Source organism: Ursus americanus, chromosome 5 (genome assembly GCF_024610735.1).
Source record: "Ursus americanus isolate L20-20 chromosome 5, mUrsAme1.1.p, whole genome shotgun sequence".
Taxonomy (NCBI): Eukaryota; Metazoa; Chordata; class Mammalia; order Carnivora; family Ursidae; genus Ursus; species Ursus americanus.
The window spans coordinates 28,662,229-28,680,218 of NC_142131.1; the positions used below are offsets into that span (position 1 = coordinate 28,662,229).

At 40.3% G+C, this 17,990-nt stretch overlaps 1 protein-coding gene across 1 annotated transcript in view; it reads right to left on the bottom strand.

Annotated features, from left to right (window-relative positions):
• SCAMP1 (secretory carrier membrane protein 1) overlaps positions 1-17,724 on the bottom strand; it is a 116,816-nt gene extending 99,092 nt beyond the window's left edge. The window contains exon 1 of the mRNA XM_045796414.2: positions 16,991-17,724. Within this exon, the coding sequence (XP_045652370.1) occupies positions 16,991-17,047 (57 nt within the window). The 5' untranslated portion in view covers positions 17,048-17,724. The remainder of the gene's footprint in view (positions 1-16,990) is intronic.
• Positions 17,725-17,990: the final 266 nt, after the last annotated feature.

The window sequence follows — 17,990 nt, forward strand, 5'->3', positions numbered from 1 at the left end:
TATTCATAGCAGCACTATTCCTAACAGCCAAAAAGTGAAAACTGGTAGCTAATACAGCTATGTGCCCCAGTATTAATGCACTGAAATCCGGAGACATAAGAAGAAAAAAGGTAATCATGAAGAATAGGAAAAATAATTGGACATATGTCTGTCAATGACCTGCAAGTTCAATCACCTTTGACCCATAATGAATATACCACTGAAATGATACCCTAGGGATCAGAGAACAGCAGTCTTCCCACATAAATATCCCTCATTTTCAGTTGTTAGGAGACTTCTCTACAGAAAAGGTTGTTTTATCATACATAGTTCTTCACCAAGATTGAGTTTTTGATCATTATCCTTTAACATACTAACTACTGAAATTACCAAACAATTTACCACTAAATATGACAACCAAAGACCTATGAACAAATTTTAAAAGGTCTTAGGTTTTTTTTGTCATATTACGGAGAGTGAACTTTTAAATGTAGTCTTTCCACCTGAGAATAAATGTATACTTCATAGAGAACACTATCTTATGAAACAAAATCTGGCTAAATAAACTACTCTTGTTAAGTCAGTGGTTAAAGTCCCCCGGCCGGTACTTAAAATCAAAGCACCACTGAAGCCAGACATTCCGTACGATATACCCACGGGAGGAAAATGTTCGGAGTTCCAATTATGACACCAGGGATTCATCTCCTGCTAGCTTCCCAGGTCTTCAAAAAGGAATCACAAATTTTCAAAACTATGAGGCCCTAATGTAACAAAACAAAAAAAAACACAAAAAACAAACAAAAAAAAAAACAGATGTCGTCTCCAAAAATCATTAAACAACCAAGTGCACAACTTTCCAACATTTAAACAAAACTTAAGTCATAAAAATACAATCTTTCCTTATTGCCCTCAGTTCACGTTCTGATCTGTAACAGCCTCTAAAATGCCTAAGCTTTGTAATACAACCAGTAATTTGTATGTTTTGTTTTTGTTACTATTTCTGTTAAAACCAAAAAGTTTAAAAGTTAATAAAAATTCGTCTGAGAAAATATAGGCAATTTAGGGATAAAATAAAAGAAGAATAATCACATGTTGTAACCAAAGATAATCTTGCACCATTATTTCCTCTGTTATTTTAAGAGCATCCCATCTTTGCCTTGATTCAAAAGAAATATTCCTATAAGAAATATTTAAAAAACAACAAATATTGAAGGCAGAAAAATTCACTAATTTGCCTAAGGTCATTCAAGTAAGAGGTAGAGAAGCAAACCTCGACAGCCTGGTTCCAGAGCCACCCTTTTACCTCCCTCACTCAAGAAGTGAGGACAAACCTCTGCAAACTTCATTTACTCCTTTCTCTAATGCCCCTAATACCAGGTTAAGAACACAGAAATAATGTTCAAAATCATTAGCCATCAGGGAAATTCAAATCAAAACCACATTGAGATACCTAACCTTTCGCCAGTTAGAATGGCAAAAATTGACAAGGCAGGAAACAACAATTGCTGGAGAGGATGTGGAGAAAGGGGATTCCTCTTACACTGTTGGTGGGAATGCAAGTTGGTACAGCCACTCTGGAAAACAGTGTGGAGGTCCCTTAAAAAGTTAAAAATTGAGCTACCCTATGACCCAGCCATTGCACTACTGGGTATTTACCCCCAAAGATACAGACGTAGTGAAGAGAAGGGCCATATGCACCCCAATGTTCATAGCAACATTGTCCACAATAGCTAAATCGTGGAAGGAACCGAGATGCCCTTCAACAGATGACTGGATTAAGAAGTTGTGGTCCATATATACAATGGAATATTACTCAGCTATCAGAAAGAACGAGTTCTCTACATTTGCTGCAACATGGACAGCACTGGAGGAGATAATGCTGAGTGAAATCAGTCAAGCAGAGAAAGACAATTACCATATGATTTCTCTCATCTATGGAACATAAGAACTAGGAAGATCGGTAGGGGAAGAAAGGGATAAAGAAAGGGGGGGTAATCAGAAGGGGGAATGAAGCATGAGAGACTATGGACTCTGAGAAACAAACTGAGGGCTTCAGAGAGGAGGGGGTGGGGGAATGGGATAGACTGGTGATGGGTAGTAAGGAGGGCACGTATTGCATGGTGCACTGGGTGTTATACGCAACTAATGAATCATCGAACTTTACATCAGAAACCAGAGATATACTGTATGGTTAGTAACATAATATAATAAAAAAACATTTAAAAAAATTTCCTTGTGTTTGGATTTTCATTACTATATCACCAAAAACTAAACACAGGTTTAATTATATCATGTAGACCTGTACTATTTCATTTAGACCTGTATTTGATCTAAATACAGGTTTAATTCTACCATGGTTTTGTCAAGGAAATGTTACATCACAATTACCTTTTGGCAATTCTGGTTGAAAGAAACAGACTCAAGTCACCTCAAATGCTGGGGGAAGGGAGGATATTTTAAAGATACATACAGAAAAAAGGGTACCAGGTTTCAAAGACCAGAATTCTTCAAAATGTGGCAACATCTCTTGTAGTTCAAGAGCAGCTCTTAATAGAAAAGAATACAGAAAATGACCCTCAAAAGCCCTGGTCAATTACTAATCCAGTGTTTTATGATTAGATAATTTGGCTCTTTCCTCTTATCTTTCCATGGTTATTCCCACCATAACTACAGGACTTTTTCTCTGTGTTTTCAGTTCAAGTTCCTAAGAAAGATAGCTCACTTAACTACCACTGTTACTTTTGGAGCAAAATTTTGCACCAAGCAATCTTAGCTGCTCCCGATCATCTCAGAGAATGGCTTTCCTTGGGCCAAGTGACTTTACTAAGATTAGTCAAGTAAGGACAGCATGGTAAGGGTCATACGACAGAGGACATGATCACCTATCACGTAAGCAATCACTAAGGGCTGCTTCCTCAGCAGACTTTGAGGCTCAGAGCCTAGCAGGCTCTTAAAATACACAGCCTCCTCTCTAGTTTATATGATCAGATGCAATCCCAATATCTAATAGATTACAACAGGAGAGAGATTATGCATTCACAAAATGGTCCATACAAGTAGAAAAATGCAACAATTATATGGTTTCAAAGTAGAAAAAAACTTGAGACACAAATACCTCAACTTTAGCATCTCTGGTACATCATCCAAATTGTTTGAATTTCTTCAACTGGGGGGAACTCCATACCAGAAAAAAAGCATCATCAGGCTATTCTAATAGATCTTTAAAAATCTTTATGTTAGGGGCACCTAGGTGGCTCAGTCGGTTAAACATCTGCCTTCCGCTCAGGTCGTGATCCCCGAGTCTCAGGATAAAGCCCCACTTCGGGGGAGGGGGGCTGCTCAGTGGGGGGAGGGGGTCTGCTTCTCCCTTTCCTTCTGCCCCTCCCCCTGCTCCTTCTCTCTCTTGCTCGCTCACTCTCCCTCTCAAATAAATAAAATCTTTTTTTTAAAAAACTTTAGGACAAAAATCTACCTTCATGTAAACTCTGCCAATTAGCCTTAATTTTTTTTTTCTGAAGCAAAAACAGGTTTATTCACCCCAGCAAGAAGCCTTCCAGTATCTGAATATCTCATACTTCCCTTTAGCCTCCTCTAGACTAAACCTATCGAGTAATTTAAGCTTAAATTATTCTTCCTAGACCTGATTCTAGACCCATGGTCATTCTCACTTCTTAGGTCACATCCTGTTTTGTTCAAACTCCTCTTTAAATACACACTTGGAATTGAAGACAATACCTGTGGGTTGGACAAGAAGAGAATACTATAGATTCATCTTTAGGAATTCATCACTAATTTCATTAATCCAATAAAAATTTTCCAGGAACTATATCACTCCAGTGATTCATATTAAGAAAATATCCTATAAATTTCCTGGATCTGTATTTCAGCACTACTAAATATTAATTGTATGCCAAAAAATCTTTAATATCAGCAAAAGAATAGTTTACTTTCAAAATTTTCACCATCACCATCTCAATTGTGATTATTGTTAAAGTCATGATACCAAAATAAAATCATGTTCAAATACTACTTCTGCCATGTAGCACCTCTAAGAGGTACTCCAGTACACTAACAGGCTCCCGCTGTACCTGCCGGAGAGCCTTCGGTAGCCACAGAAGATGCTCAAGCTGGACAAAACCGTTTCTACGTATCTTAATAGTACAGATGCAGAGCACCCTGACACTCTACCTTAAGTAAAAAAGACAGTCTCAAAATCAATTACAGATGTGTTTTAAGGGATAGTTTGAACCCTGATAAAATTAATAAAAAACTGTTAAGAGAAATGGACCAGACTGGACTAAGAGGAACAGAGATATTTCAAAATGAAAAGAAGCTTCTGGACTCCCAACTTTAAGTGGGTATGAAGCACACTGAAAATGCTACTCAGCTGCAAACATTTCTTATAGTAAAAAAAAGGACTTGTCAGAGGGTGGAAGCAAAACCAGAAGAAAATAATAGATTAGGGAAAGACTTCCAAGTAGCAGAACTGGGTCCTATTCAAGGACCATTCACTAACCCAGATAGAAGACCCTGACAAATGGGCCTGGCTGGATTTCAGACTTGCCACAGACCAGCAACTGCTACCTGTCTCCCATTCCTCCCCTACTTGAATGAGAATGTCTATTGGGGTTATCCTGTACTTGTGTCGCCATTTTATGCTGGGTATATCTCTTCAGCTCCTAGGTTTGTATCAGGAAGAACATAGCTCCTCCCATCAAGGAATACAATCTAATCCTTTCCACTCCTTTTTGAATATGGTCTGGCTTTGTGCCTTCTTTGACTAACAGAATGTAGCAGAAAAGAAATGACTCAAGAAGCCTTTAGCTTCCCCTCTTGACCTCTTAGAACATGCTATTCTTAGTAGAAAAGCCATGCGGAAGAGAACCAACTGCTGCCCCCAATGACAGCCCCAGATAATTGCCAGATACTTGAGTTGAGGACATCTTAAACTATCCAGTGCAGTCAAGCTGTCAGATAATTGAAGAGACGTAAGTGATTCCAGGCAATAATATTCAAAAACAAACTACCAAACTTAGTCCAGCTCAAATAACAGAAATAGTGAGCAAATTGTTGTTTTAAGCCACTAAATTTTGAGATTATTTGTTAGACATCATTAGGTAACTGAGACAAATGATAAATAAAATAATGATGCATCTTAATTTGATGAAATATAACCAGCAGCTCAATACATGCTTTTTAAAAATATCAACATGAGGAAAACAGAGTATGAACTTATGCAGTTGACATGACCATAAAATACCAGACCACAAAATGCTACTACTATGCCCCCGATAAATGTTCAAAGATAAAGTTTGCAATGTTAGACTATCACAGAAGAAATCCTCAAAATTCTTTCCTAGTGCTGTCCAATCTCCAGTCACAAATTTTAAATGGATAAGGCAAGAGTGACATCAACTAACGGAAAATGAAAACAAAATAGATAACAGTCTTGAATAATGGGTCATTTTTAATGATGAGGTTTTCAATTTTCAACTCCAACTAAACCCTCAGGATACCACTGGTATTACTGTAACTTAAATATCATAAATCAGAATGGTGAATTGTAGCCCATTTTTAAGAGATTATTTTTAAAAGAGAATTTTTGAGTCCCAAAATAAAAGAACAGAGTTCTTTTATTAGGGAGGAAGGCTTTGTAGTGACAAAGCACTAAAATTCAAACAACCTGGGTCAGCTCTAGCAGGGTGATCTAGGGCAAACCACTTATGTTTGGCCTTGATTCCTCAACTATGACCTACCCAACAGATACTAGCACCCTCGAAGAGTCTAAAGGAACATGAACTGTTATGAAAGGAGTAAGTCTTGGGGAAGTAAGCATAGGGAATGTAATCAATCATATTATAATAGTGTTGAAAGGTGAAAGATGGTATCTTACACTTGCAATGAGCATAGTATAACATAGATTTGTGGAATCACTATTTGTACACCTGAAACTAATGTAACATTGTGTGTCAACTATACATCAATTTTTTTTAAAAAGCCATTAACCTCACCAAATTAATAAACTAAGAATATGGTTAACTGTAATTAACTACAATTTCTTGAATTACTATTAATACTACTTATTATAATCTAATTAAAGCCACCACGCATTGAACACTTATGACAAGCTAAATATATGTTCATCTAATCCGATTAACAACCCTATGGAGAAGGTCCTACAATCTTATTTTACAGAAGGGTAAACAGACATATGGAGAGGCTAAGTAACATTCCAAGGTCTTACAGGTAGTTAGTGACAAAGCCAGGATCAAATTCAGGGTTTTTCTTAAACTCTTGAGCAGAAACCTTAACTACTACTCTCTGCTGTCTCTTCATGAGAGCCTCAAGTCCAAAGTCCCAATGCAAAACAAGAATTTGGTGTCAGAAATGCAATCAACAAGCAAATAGAGTGCCATCAGCAACAGACTAGGAATAAGATTTAAATTCTAGTGCCAATTCTAAACCACCTACACCTGGGTATAAGATAATGAGCAAGTTAGCAACGAAAATCAAATAGTTTTAATCAAGAAGAAATTAAGATAGTTCACATTTGGCAATCATCCTATATCTGGGTTTTTCATCCATAGAACGAGATCTGAATAAATCCATCATAAGATTTTCCTTTTCCAGCTATTAAAATTTGATTTCATTTTTTAAAACTACATAAAATGTTATTTCCAAAATGAATTTTCCAATCCAATAAGCATATTAATATGTTAAAACATATTAAAAGATATGAAGGTTTTCTTACCACTTATTAATTTTTCTCTCCTTTGAATAAACTTCACTCATTCTGGCACTTACTCAAACATTTACACTAACTTATAACAGCCATATTGTATTACTAATGTCTGTGGTTATTTTACTTTTATTTTACTTTCTAAGCATTTTTGTCTACATGTTAGATTAATAACATTAAGGATATATATTTCTTCAATATCTATTGAATAAATAAGTGAACAGAACAAGGGACATAACTAAAAAATGTTGACTATGTGGAAACGATTTTTTCCTCTCCAGTTTTAAAGTCACATTATAACAACTCATGAGTGGATTCTCAGGAACATTCACATAATAATCTATTTTCCAGATTACTACATATTTTCAGTTACTCCAACTTTCTTGATACACAATAAAAACTATTCAAATCCCATCAATTCTTTCATTTAGCCTATCACAACCACGAGAATCAAGGAGCTCAAAAAAGAAAAAAAAAAAAAGAACTGAATCCTGCCAATTATTTTACAACAGCTAATAAAAACAAGTAACCCATGACAGTTACATTATCTAAGGAGATTATCCTCAGAAATTATTTTCATGACAGTTCAAATGAAGATGCTGGCAGAAGTGTTCCTAATATAAAAGTGAAGGAAAAGAAATGTGGAAGAACTGAAAAAGCAATAGAAATCAAATAGTTTTTGACCATTTAGTTCATTCCGCCTACCCTATGAGATGGGGTTTGGAGAGCTTCTGGGTTGAACCTGTGGAGGTACTGGGAGACAGGCACGCCGGAAGGCCAGATGTTCACCTCTCAGGCCTTGCCCTAGGCATCTCCTCTGCTGGGCCATTCCTGAATTGTAGCTTTATAATAAACTGGTAATATGATCATTCATTAAAAATGGTAAAGTCCAGAGAAGCTAAGATGGCAGAGTAGGAAGAGGACCCCAGGCTTGCCTGCTCCCTGGAACTCAGCTAGATAAATATTGAATCATTCTGAACACCCAAGAAATCATTCTAAGAACAGAATAAATTGCATAGATAGAGGGAGATAAAAGGCCACATCATGGAAGGTAGGAGATGTGGAGACATGATTTGGGGAAGAAGAGGATCATGGGTGCCTCGGAGCAGAGGAAACCCTGGTCATGGAGAGAGGTGACAGAGAGAGAGAGAGAGAGAAGAGCGCACAGGGGATCACACAAAGACGACATTTCCCCAAAGCCACTGACTGGGAAAACGAGAAGGACTGATTTTTGTGAGTTTTTACAACCACAGGGCTCAAACACTAGAATTTTAGAGCCCATGGCATGGCGGGTGTGGAGCCTAGCAGGTGATGCAGTGCTCCTGTGAAGAAGGAGTACAGACAGCCCAGGGCAGACAGCATGATCTGAAGATCCCCTAGGACATACTGAGAGAGATGATTCCCCCTTCTTGGAACACATCTAAAAGAGGTGGCTTGCCTCTCTGGGGAAAAACAAGTTGGCAGGCGCCATTACTCTCCCCCAACCCCCAGCATAAACTAACTTCAATGAGCAGCACAGTGTCAACAGTGACATAAACCAAGCCCTGCCCTGTGAGCGGGGCAGGTGCTGCTTTTCTCGGGCGAGTGTGAGAACTAACACGGCAGGTCGCTCCCCCAGAAGACCAGCACAACCCCCCCTCCCCCCCACACACACACCATACCTACTGACCACAGAGTTCTGCAAAGCTTCAGCTCTTCAGTGGAAATAGCATCAGGTCTCTTTTAACAAGCAGACCAGGGCACACCTAGTTAAAACTCACCACATTCTGGCCAACATCCAAACACTCGCCACTGCAGGCAAGGAGAAACTCTGCAGAGGACTGACCTCAGGGAAAGAGCAAGCAAAACACAGCAGCACAGTGCACAAAGCATACGGCAGAGACAATTCCTAAAGCGCCAAGCCCTGAACAGTATATGACCTCTTCTTTATAAAGTCAATACTCTCTGAAACAGGAAACATAATAGGCTTTCCTAACACACAGAAGAAGATGAAGAAGAAAATGCCAAGACAAAGGAGTTCCTCCCATAGAACAAGAAAAGGTCACGGCCAGGTATCTACTTGAAACAGACATAAGAATATGCCTAATCCAGAATTTATTTTTTTAAAGATTTAATTTATTTGAGAGAGAGAAAGTGCGTAAGCACAAGTTGGGGGAAGAGGCAGAGGCAGAAGCAGACAACCCCCACGCCACCTGCTGAGCACAGAGCCCAACATAGGGCTTGATCCCCGTACCCTGAAATCATGACCTGAGCTGAAGTCAGCTGCTTAACCAACTGAGCCACCCAGGTGCTCCTCGATCCAGAATTAAAGCAACAATTCTAAGGATACCAGGTGGGCTTGAAAAAAGCATAGAAGACACCAGGGAGTCCCTTACTGTCGAAACCAAAGACCTAAAAACTAGTCAGGCTGAACTAAAAAACACTATAACTGAGATATGAAACCAAATGGATGTAATGGATGGAAGGATGCAAAGGATGGAAGAAGCAGAGGAATGAAGAAGTGATACAGAACATAAAATAACAGAAAATATGAAGCTGAAAAGAAAAGAAAAATATTAGATCGTGAATGCAGACTTAGGGAACTTAGAGACTCCATAAAGCATAGTACTATTCATATCATAGGAGTCCCAGAAGAAGAGAGGGAAAATGGGGTAGAAGGTTTAATTGAGGAAATTAAAGCTGAAAACTTCTCTAATCTGGGGAAGGAAACAGACATTCAAATCCAGAAGGCAGAGAGAACTCCCATCAAAATCAACAAAAGCAGGCCAACACCAAGACAAATTGGTTAAATTTGCAAAATACAGAAATGAAGAAAAAAATCCTAAAATCAGTAAGAGAAAAAAAATCCCTGACAAGAGAGGACAGATAAGGTTAGCAGCAGATCTCTCCACAGAAACTCGGCAGGCCAGAAGAAAGTGGTAGGATACATTCAACGTGAATGGCAAAATATGCAGTCAAAATACTCTATCTAGCAAGGCTGTCATTCAAAATAGAAAGAGATAAAGGGTTTCCCAGACAAACAAAAACTAAAAGAGTTCATGACCACTAAATCAGTCCTACAAGAAATGTTAAAGGGAACTCTGAGTGGGAGAGAAAGACCAAAAACAACAAAGACTAGAAAGGTACGCAGAAAATCTCCAGAAACAACTTAACAGGTAATACAATGGCACTAAATTCTTATCAATAATCACTGAATGTAAATGGACTAAATGCTCCAATCAAAAGACAAAGGTTATCAGAATGGATTAAAAAATAAGACCCGACTATATGCTGCCTACAAGAGACTCATTTTAGACCTAAAGACACCTGCAGATTGAAAGTGAGTTGATGGAGAACCATTTATCATGCTAATGGATGTCAAAAGAAAGCTGGAGTATCCATCTTTATATCAGACAAATTAGATTTTAAACCAAAGACTGTAACAAGAGATGAAGAAGGGCACCATATCATAACAAAGGGGTCTATCCAACAAGAAGATCTAACAATTATAAATGTTTATGTGCCCAACTTGGGAACACCCAAATATATAAAACAATTAATAACAAACATAAAGGAACTCATTGATAATGATAATAGTGGAGGATTTTAACACCCCATTTACAGCAATGAACAGGTCATCTAAGCAGAAAATCAACAAGGAAACAATGGCTTTGAATGATACATGGGACCAGATGGACTTAACAGATATATTCAGAACATTTCATCTTAAAGCAGAATACACATTCTAAGTGCACATGGGACATTCTCCAGAAGAGATCACATACTGGGTCACAAATCAGGCCTCAACAAATACAGAAAGACTGAGATCATACCATGCATATTTTCCAACCACAGTGCTATGAAACTTGACATCAACCACAAGAAAAAATTTGGCAAGATCACCAATACATGGAGTTAAAGAACATCCTACTAAAGAATGAATGGGTCAACCAGGAAATTAAAGAATAAAAAAAAAAATACATGGAAACAAATGAAAATGAAAACATGATAGTCCAAAATCTTTGGGATGCAACAAAAGCAGTCATAAGAGAGAATTATATAGCAATACAGGCCAACCTCAAGAAGCAAGAAAAATCTCAAATATACAACCTAACCTTACACCTACAGGGACTAGAAAAAGAAATGAAGCCTAAAACCAGCAGAAAAAGGGAATAAAGATTAGAGCAGAAATAAATGATATAGAAATAAACAAAAGAATAAAAAAACAGAACAGATCAATGAAACCAGGAGCTGGTTCTTAGAAAGAATAAAATTGATAACCCCCTTGCCAGACTTATCAAAAAGAAAAGAGAAAGGACCCAAATAAATAAAATCACGATGGGGCACCCAGGTGGCTCAGTCGGTTAAGCATCCGACCTCGATTTTAGCTCAGGTCATGATCTCAGGGTCATGGGACCGAGCCCCATGTCTAGCTCTGTGCTCAGCCTGGAGTCTGCTTGAGATTCTCTCTCTCCCTCTCCCTCTGTCCCTCCGTTCCTCCCCCTGCTCACGCTCACTCTAAAATAATAAAATCCTGAAAAAAAAAAAAAAACCACAAATGAGAGAGATCACAACCAACACCACAGAAATAAAACAATTATGAGAGTAGTATGAAAAATTATATGCCAATAAACTGGGCAAACTGGTAGAAATGGATAAATTCCTAGAAACATATAAACTGAACCAGGAAGAAATAGAAAAATTAAGCAGACCAATAACCAGCAAAGAAATTGAATCAGTAATCAAAGTCCCCCAACAAACAAAAGTCCAGGACCAGACATCTTCCTAGGGAATTCTAGCAAACACTTAAAGAAGAGTTAATACTTATTCTTCTCAAACTGTTCCCGGTAATAGAGATGGAAGCAAAATTTCCAAACTCATTCTACGAGGCCAGCATCACCTTGATTCCAAAACCAGACAACTAAAAAAGAGAATTACAGGCCAGTATCACTGATGAACATGAATGCAAAAATTCTCAACAAAATACTAGCAAACTGAATCCAATGGTACATTAAAAGAGTCATCCATCACAATCAGATGGGATTTATTCCTGGGCTGCAAGGGTGCTTGGATGATCACAAATCAATCAATGGGATACACCGAAGTAATAAAACAAAGAGTAAGAACCATATGATCCTGTGAATAGGTGCAGAAAAAACATTTGACAAAATACAGTATCCTTTCCTGAGAAAAACTCTCAACAAAGTACGGATAGATGGAACATACCTCAACATCATAAAGGCCACATACAAAAGACCTACAGCGAATATCATCCTCAATGGGCAAAGACTGACTGCTTTTCCTCTATGGTCAGGAACAAGACAGGGATGTCCACTCTTACCATTGTCATTTAACATAATACTGGAAGGCCTAGCCTCAGCAATCAGACAACAAAAAGAAATAAAAGGCATCCAAATCAGCAAGGAAGAAATCAAATTTTCACCATTAACAGAAAACGTGATACCCAACAGGAAATCCAAAAGACTCTACCAAAAAAATTGCTATAATTGATACACAAATTCACTAAAGTTGCAGGATACAAAATCAACTTACAGAGAACTGTGCCATTTCTATACACCAATAATGAAGCAGCAAAAAAAAAAAAAAAAAGAAATCAGTGAATCAATCCCACTTACAATTGCACAAAAAAACCCTAAGACACCTAGGAATAAACCTAACCAAAGAGGTAAAAGATCTGTACTCTGAAAACTATGGAATACTTATGAAGAAAATTGAAGAGGACACAAAGAAATGGAAAAACATCCCATGCTTATGGATTGGAAGAACAATTACTGTTAAAATGCCTATGATACCCAAAGCTATCTACACATTCAAAGCAATCCCTATCAGAATACCACCAGCATTTTCCACAGAGCTAGAACTAACAATCCTGAAATTTGTATGGAACCACAAAATACCCAAAATAGCCAAAGCAGTCTTGAAAAAGAGAAGTAAAGCTGAAAGCATCACAATTCTAGACTTCAAGTTATATGGCAAAGCTGTAGTGATCAAGACAGTATGATATTGGCACAAAAACAGACACATAGATCAATGGAACAGAATAGAGAACCCAGAAATGGACCCACAACTCTATAGTCAACTAATCGACAAAACAGGAAAAAATACCCAATGGAAAACAGTCTCTTCAACAAATGGTGTTGGGAAAACTGAACAGTTACATGCAAAAGAATGAAACTGGACCACTTTATTACACCATACTCAAAAATAAATTCAAAATGGATTAAAGATCTAAATGTGAGACAGGAAACATCAAAATCCTACAGAACACAGGCAGCAACCTCTTTGACATCGGCTGTAACATGGAGGCAAGAGAAACAAAAGCAAAAATGAACTACTGGGACTTCATCAAGATAAAAAGCTCCCAGGGGCGCCTGGGTGGCTCAGTCATTAAGCGTCTGCCTTCGGCTCAGGGCGTGATCCCGGCGTTCTGGGATCGAGCCCCACATCAGGCTCCTCCGCTGAAAGCCTGCTTCTTCCTCTCCCACTCCCCCTGTGTTCCCTCTCTCGCTGGCTGTCTCTATCTCTGTCAAATAAATAAAAACTCTTTAAAAAAAAAAAAAGATAAAAAGCTACACAGCAAAGGAAACAATCAACAAAAGTAAAAGGCAACCTTCAGGATGGGAGAAGATATTTACAAATGACATAACTGATAAAGGGTTAGTGCCCAAAATCTATAAAGAACTCCTCAAACTCAACACCCAAAAAACAAATAATCCAGCCAAGAAACAGGCAGAAGCCATGAATAGACATTTTTCCAAAGAACACATCCAGATGGCCAACAGACACATGAAAAGATGCCCACCATCACTCAACATCAGCGAAATTCAAATCAAAACTACTATGACGTATCACTGCACACCAGGCAGAATGGCTAAAACTGGCAAAATTAAAATTAACAGGAAACAAGTGCTGGCAAGGATATAGAGAAAGTACTGTTGGTAGGAATGCAAACTAGTGCAGCCACTCTGGAAAACAGTATGGGGATTCCTCAAAAAGTTGAAAATAGAACTACCCTACGACCCAGCAATTGCACTATTAGGTATTTACCCAAAGGAACCCCAAAATACTGATTCAAAGGAACATATGCACCCGGATGTTTATATCAGCATTATCAACAATAGCCAAATTATGGAAAGTGCCCAAATGTTCACTGACTAGTGGATAAAGAAGTTGTGGTGCATATCTACAATGGAATAATACTCAGACATCAAAAAATGAAACAACGTGGATGGAGCTACAGTATATTATGCTAAGCAAAACAAGTTAAATTCCATGTGCTTTCACTCATGTGGAATTTAAGAAATAAACAGATTAGGGGCGCCTGAGTGGCTCAGTCGTTAAGCGTCTGCCTTCGGCTCAGGGCGTGATCCCGGCGTTGTGGGACGGAGCCCCACATCAGGCTCCTCCGATGGGAGCCGGCTTCTTTCTCTCCCACTCCCCCTGCTTGTGTTCCCTCTCTCGCTGGCTGTCTCTCTCTGTTAAGTAAATAAATAAAATCTTTAAAAAAAAAAAAAAGAAAGAAAGAAACAGATTAACATGGGGGAAAAGAGGCAAACAGCAAAACAGAGTCTTAATTTTAGAAAACAAACTGAGGGTTAGCTGGAGGGGAGGCGGGCAGGGGGATGGGTTAAATGGGTGATGGGTATTAAAGAGGGCACTAGTTGTGGTGTTGTATTTAAGTGATGAATCATGAAATTCTAATGAAACTAATATGACACTATATACTAACTAGAATTTAAAAACTTCAAAAAAATCTAATAGGTTTTGTTTTATGGTTTGGGGGGTTTTGTTTTGTTTTTTTTTCAGAGAGGGACAGAGAGGAGTGGGGGGAGGGACAGAGGAAGAGAGAATCCTAAGCAGGCTCGATCTCCCAACTCTGAGATCATGACCTGAGCTGAAATGAAGAGTCGGATTCTTAAGTGACTGAGCCACTCAGCACCCCAAAAATCAAAGAGCTTTTAACCAAGAAGAAGTTACAATGGTTGCAAAATGTGAAATATCATATTTTGAAAATATGAAATTTTTTAATATTGCAATACTGAAAATTAGAACAGATCTGAAAAGAAAGATGATCATAAGTTAACAAAAAGATAAAGCCAGGAACTTTTATATTTAAGTAGAGAGGACCAGAAATGCTATTTGAAAAAATCACACATAAGAAATAAGAATCAGCAGATGTAAAGCTTCACTTTAAGAAGCAGGGCAGGTGGACACAAATGGAAAGACAAAGGGTCAGATAGGCAATGATGCGACAGTCACCAAAAACCTCTCCCTCTGCCCCTGCCCCTCGCACGTGCTTCCCTCTCACCTCTCTTAAAATAAATGAATCTTTAAAACTACTTTTGGAAAAAAATTTAAAAATAAAAATAAAACCACTTTTGGGTTTAGAATTACTACAATGACCATACATACGGCTGAATAGCAAAGTGTCATGGCAACATGAGATGTCACAAAAGAGCAGTCCAGGTTAAGAAGAAAACACGTCTTGCCCTAAGAAGGGAATCAGCTATATAAAATGAGCCACGAAATGGAATGACCAAACAGAAAATAGTCAAACTGTCAGATGCGGAATAAACAACATCAACAAATTATCTGAATTAGGAAAAGCTAACAGGTCCTTAATATTATACCTTCCAAATATTTTTAAATAACACCTATTTTGCAAGTTATGAAACGTTTGTTTAGAATGTCTATGATTAAAGAATAACCTGATTTTCCACAACATGGAATGATGGAACACCAAATACTAAACGGGGGAGGGGGGAGTACTTTCCTTAAAGAGTAGCCCTATCAGCTATGAAAGCCTGAAAGTTCCAGGCCGGTTGCACAGTATTTTCTTATAGGACACTAGGAACAAAGTGATAGTAGACTGAGTCTACTCTACATTCCTACACAGTGAATCAGGTTGTCAATAACCAGGATTTAATTATAATAATCCTCCATGAAATTAAAAGGCCAATAATTTTAAAAAGGGCTATTTCCCCTTCCAGGATTCTTTTTTTAAGATTTTATTTTTAAGTTATTTCTACACCCAACATGGGTCTTGAATTCACAACCCCAAGAGCAGCATGCTCCACGGACTGAGCCAGACAGGTGCCAGCCCCTTCCAGGATTCACAGTAAGAGACAAAGCCAGAATAATGAGTTGTAAACTCAAGGCAGAAGTGGCACTGTGTGACCACAAAATAATGTTACTTTCATTTTGTGTGACTACAAATTAAAGTTACTACTGCATATATCCAGAAAAAATTAATAAACTTCGACCAACACCTGGAAACAAATTACACGTGTAAGCAACTGAGCTCCTTAAGAAACCTAGACTACTATTCTTTAAATAGGTATTTACTCAGATGTTGCATTAGTTTAAGCACAGATCATAAACATCTTAGCCTCCCTCATTTGCCCGTTTTCTGTGCCAAGCCCTTCCGAAGCTGGGGTTGATAAGGTTGACTCCAAGAAGGAAAGAAGCTCACGTAGGAAATGCTATCCTCACACAGCCCAGAGAACCGGTGACGCACTAGGTAGGAGCTTGGAAAACATCCCGTCATTCACCTTACTAATAGCAGTTAGGTAAGAAGATGGTCGTCCACGTGCACTATTGTTTTCCAGGTGTGTTTATTTATTTTTCACTTCTGCTTTGGTATCAGTACTCTCAACCTCAACCAAATTTGGGGGGGGGATAGCGCCGCTGGTGGTATGTGGGCGCAACACAAGTTTAAAAAATAAAAACACAACCTTTTTTTTTTTTATTATTTTTTTTTATTGCAGCGTACTCGGTGCCCTCACCTCTCTTCTACACCTCTGCCATCACCCCACGCAGCTCTTCGTCGCCGCCGCGGGTCCCCATGACAACCCCACCCGAAGGCAATCCCCTCCGCCGCCTCCCGGCCCCCGCCCGGGTCCGGCCGGCCACACTCTCCGGTCAAGTGACAACTCCACCTGCCTTGAGCTCTACTCTCCTCGCTCCCGAGAGACGGGCCAGGAACCCTCCCGACGCCCGGGCCCACTCCCGGGCGACGGCACGATCCTCCCCAGCCGGGAATGTGCGGAGGGGGCGGCGGGAGAGGGAGCTGAAGACGTTCCACTCCAACCCCCAAACGAGCGGTGCGAGGGCCGTGGCGCGACCCCCAAATGGGGTGCGGCGGCCCGGAGCCCCAGTCTAGGCGGCTGAGGGGAACCGAGGGGCGGGCTCAGTGGGCGCGAAGGAACTTGTCGTTTTCACAAACAACGACGCGTCGCGGCGACGGGAAACTGCTGGGGACCACACGCTCACCTTGAAAGGGTTGTTGAGATCCGGGTCCGCAAACGGGTTACTGTCGAAATCCGACATCTCTCTCGCGCTTGGCGTCACCCACCGGACCCAGGCGCAGAGAGGGAGACGAGGCGAGGCCGCCGCCCCCCTGCGCGCTCACGTCGCCGCCGCCGCCGCCGAGCAGATCCGGGTGCAGCTCTCGGGGCCACCCAGCCGGCCGCGCCACTGAGCATGCCCGGTGCCACGGGCTCCCGGCCGGCGGCGCCGCTCCCGTTCGCTGTCCCGTTCTCCCGGGCCTGGATCCAGCGTTCCGGGCTTTGGCTACGACCGAGTGGGGATTAGGGGCGGAGGGAGCCGGGAGCGGAGAGCCGAGGTGACCCGTCCTACGTTTCGGGGGCCTGAGATTCCGCGTCTTGATGAGGAATGCGTTTGGCTGGACTTAATTATATTACTGTCCATTTAAGATCGGCTCCCTGTGATCGAACGTGACTTGGGGAAGAGGTGGTACTTTGTGAGCAAGAAAGACACACACTGACCCCATTTCCCCAGGTTGGGAAGGCAGCCTGAAACGTAGGCTGCACAACTGGGGAGGGAGCAGCTATTTAACCACGCTTCCAGCACGGGGCTGGAGACGCTCCGGCAGCTGGGGAAGCTCCTCACCTGATTCCAAAGATAACGTCCCGTGGGGCCCTGACCTTGCTAATGAGTTCCGCACACACAAACCCCACTCGACCCCACCTGGGAATCTCAGCCTCCCGTCTTCCGGTCCCTGGACTCTAGGTTACTGACAAATCACGGAGACCAGTCTCGCGTTACTGATCCGGATTGGCTCCACAGAGGTTTGGGAAAGAGGGAAGATCTAGTATCAGGGTCCAGCCCCTGCTCCCATTCTCCGGAATCTGCAAAATGGCTACTTCTCCGGAAATGAATTAGGCTGGGGTGAGGGTGACACGAATTCAGAAATCAAGATCCGCAAGTTAATGTTAGTGGCTAGTGGGTGATAAAAGGATGTTTTGTTGTT